This window comes from Sinocyclocheilus rhinocerous, unplaced genomic scaffold, assembly GCF_001515625.1.
Source record: "Sinocyclocheilus rhinocerous isolate Xijiao unplaced genomic scaffold, SAMN03320098_v1.1 scaffold481, whole genome shotgun sequence".
Classification (NCBI taxonomy): domain Eukaryota; kingdom Metazoa; phylum Chordata; class Actinopteri; order Cypriniformes; family Cyprinidae; genus Sinocyclocheilus; species Sinocyclocheilus rhinocerous.
Genome location: NW_015657695.1, coordinates 660,986 through 662,992, shown reverse-complemented (window position 1 = coordinate 662,992; position 2,007 = coordinate 660,986). Strand labels below are relative to the sequence as shown.

Below are 2,007 nucleotides of genomic sequence, written 5' to 3'. Positions count from 1 at the left end.
AAAACGAAGCGTTTGAGAGAGGCGGGGCATAGAGGACCTACAATAATGTACAGTATTTGAAAAATAATGTGTTTTTTGAACATTAAAGCATGTCAACATATTCTGTTACACCAAATACACAAAATAATGATCTTTAAAAAAGCATCATATGACCCCTTTTTTAAGCCAATTATTGAATCAAGAATAAATAGAGACAGTCATAAAACATTTTTTAACTTGCTTGTATTTTTCATCAAACATTAATTACTAAACTGGTGAAGCGGCATTGTTATTATCTTAAGTAGTGTTGTAATACAGACAATCAGACGTAATGAAATGCTATTGACCTGTACGTGATGGTTCATATGGCCTGTGTTTCTGTTCTGAGAGTGTCTCCTCCAGTCACTGTCGCAGACACAGTGCTCACATTATCCTGAGAGCTCATCGCAAAAGCCACTGGTGCTTGACTGCCATCTCTCCTGTGCTTTGCTTGACCGGGCTCCGCGCCTTGACCTCGGGGCCCCCCATTTCTCCTGAGAGAGTTTCTGATCCCGCTCGAGAGGCGGCTGGAGAACCTCCTCACGACCCCTGCCAAACCTCTGCCCTTCTTCAGCAAACCCACATCGTCCTCAAGCTCCTCGGGGGGCACCTCAATATTACCCGTGTACCAGAAAACCCACCAAATCAGACTCAGAAAAATGATGATGGCTCCTGCATATATCAAGAAGTCGTAGAAAAATACGTCTCCAAACACGCCAAGCAATAATATGACGAGACCAAGAGCGTCGAAAGCCACCGCGAGCCAGAACGCGCAAGAACAGCGCCCGAGACCGCCCGGCGCTGCCTCCATCTTCACGCTGCTTTTACTGTCATGCTTGGTCGTTCGGGACAGTTCAGTTGCTTTTTTTGAAAAACCAGCCGTCTAAAGGAAGAGTTTGGAAGGATTTGAAAGTGTTTTCGTTTGTTTCATAGGTAAGCGGCGCGAAGGAAGGAGCTCTCCGTTAACACTTCACCTGGAAGGAGTGGCATAGAGCGGTGGGTGCGTCTTAAGTACACAGACTCACCTGGATACTGTACACCTGAGCTGTGCTGCCCCGAGTGTTAGAGACACAACACTAGCGCTTCTGCTGTACTGAATATAAACACTTACAGTGTATCTTCGATTGTAGACGTTTTTGTTAAGGCGAGACACTGCAGGTGAATAGGGTAAAACATACATATATACAGTCTATAACAGTTCGCCTTACCCAGCTGATTGATTACACTGATACATTCTTTGTATTACAAGTTTTCTAAAATGTTAGGTTTAAATATGCAAATGATGAATTATTTAATGAAATTTGCGCTAATTTTCATAAATTTCTAGTTCAGAAATCTAACTGATGAAGTCGGTTTCAAAATTCTTGTTACATTTTTTTTTTTTGACATATGAGTCAAATGTTTTTACAGGGGGAATTTTGGGTATCTCATTTTTGTCACTCCATAATTCAGAAAATAGACAGAAAACTATATATTTTCACATTTTTTGAGGGGAATAAAATGTTGTATATAATCGAACAAATTATAGGCTATATGAACAAATCCCTCTGTAAAAACCTTCAGGATATAGACAGGAATAAAAATGTAAAGTTTGGTGCTACTGAAGTGGAGATTTATGGGTCAGTGTATAAAAAACTCCTTTTGAGAAAACTGCCTTTAAAATATATATTATTGTAATTGAAATCTATTGACACAAACAGATAAAGTGCTATAAATGAAACACTTAACAGTGTCTTTAAGATGTTTTCTTTCCAATGGAAAAAAAAAACACTTTATGAAAAAACAAAAAGCCCAAAATCTTGACAGGTGCATGAAAAAGGTGTTTTTTGCCTGCAGTGTCTCCCCTTAAAACATACACTGAAAACACTAGGTTTTTTTCCTTTCTCTTTAGAGTGTTACAAGCTCTTGGTGCATAAAGAAGATCTGTAAAGTTGCAAAGACTAAAGTCTCAAATCCAAAGAGATATTCTTTATAAAAGTTAAGAGTTAG

At 39.1% G+C, this 2,007-nt stretch overlaps 1 protein-coding gene across 1 annotated transcript in view; it reads right to left on the bottom strand.

Moving 5' to 3' along the window:
* Positions 1-829, bottom strand: part of LOC107721468 (RNA polymerase I-specific transcription initiation factor RRN3-like) — a 10,831-nt gene extending 10,002 nt beyond the window's left edge. The window contains exon 1 of the mRNA XM_016529476.1: positions 396-829. Coding sequence (XP_016384962.1) covers positions 396-829 — 434 coding nt within the window. The remainder of the gene's footprint in view (positions 1-395) is intronic.
* Between the last annotated feature and the right edge of the window lie 1,178 nt (positions 830-2,007).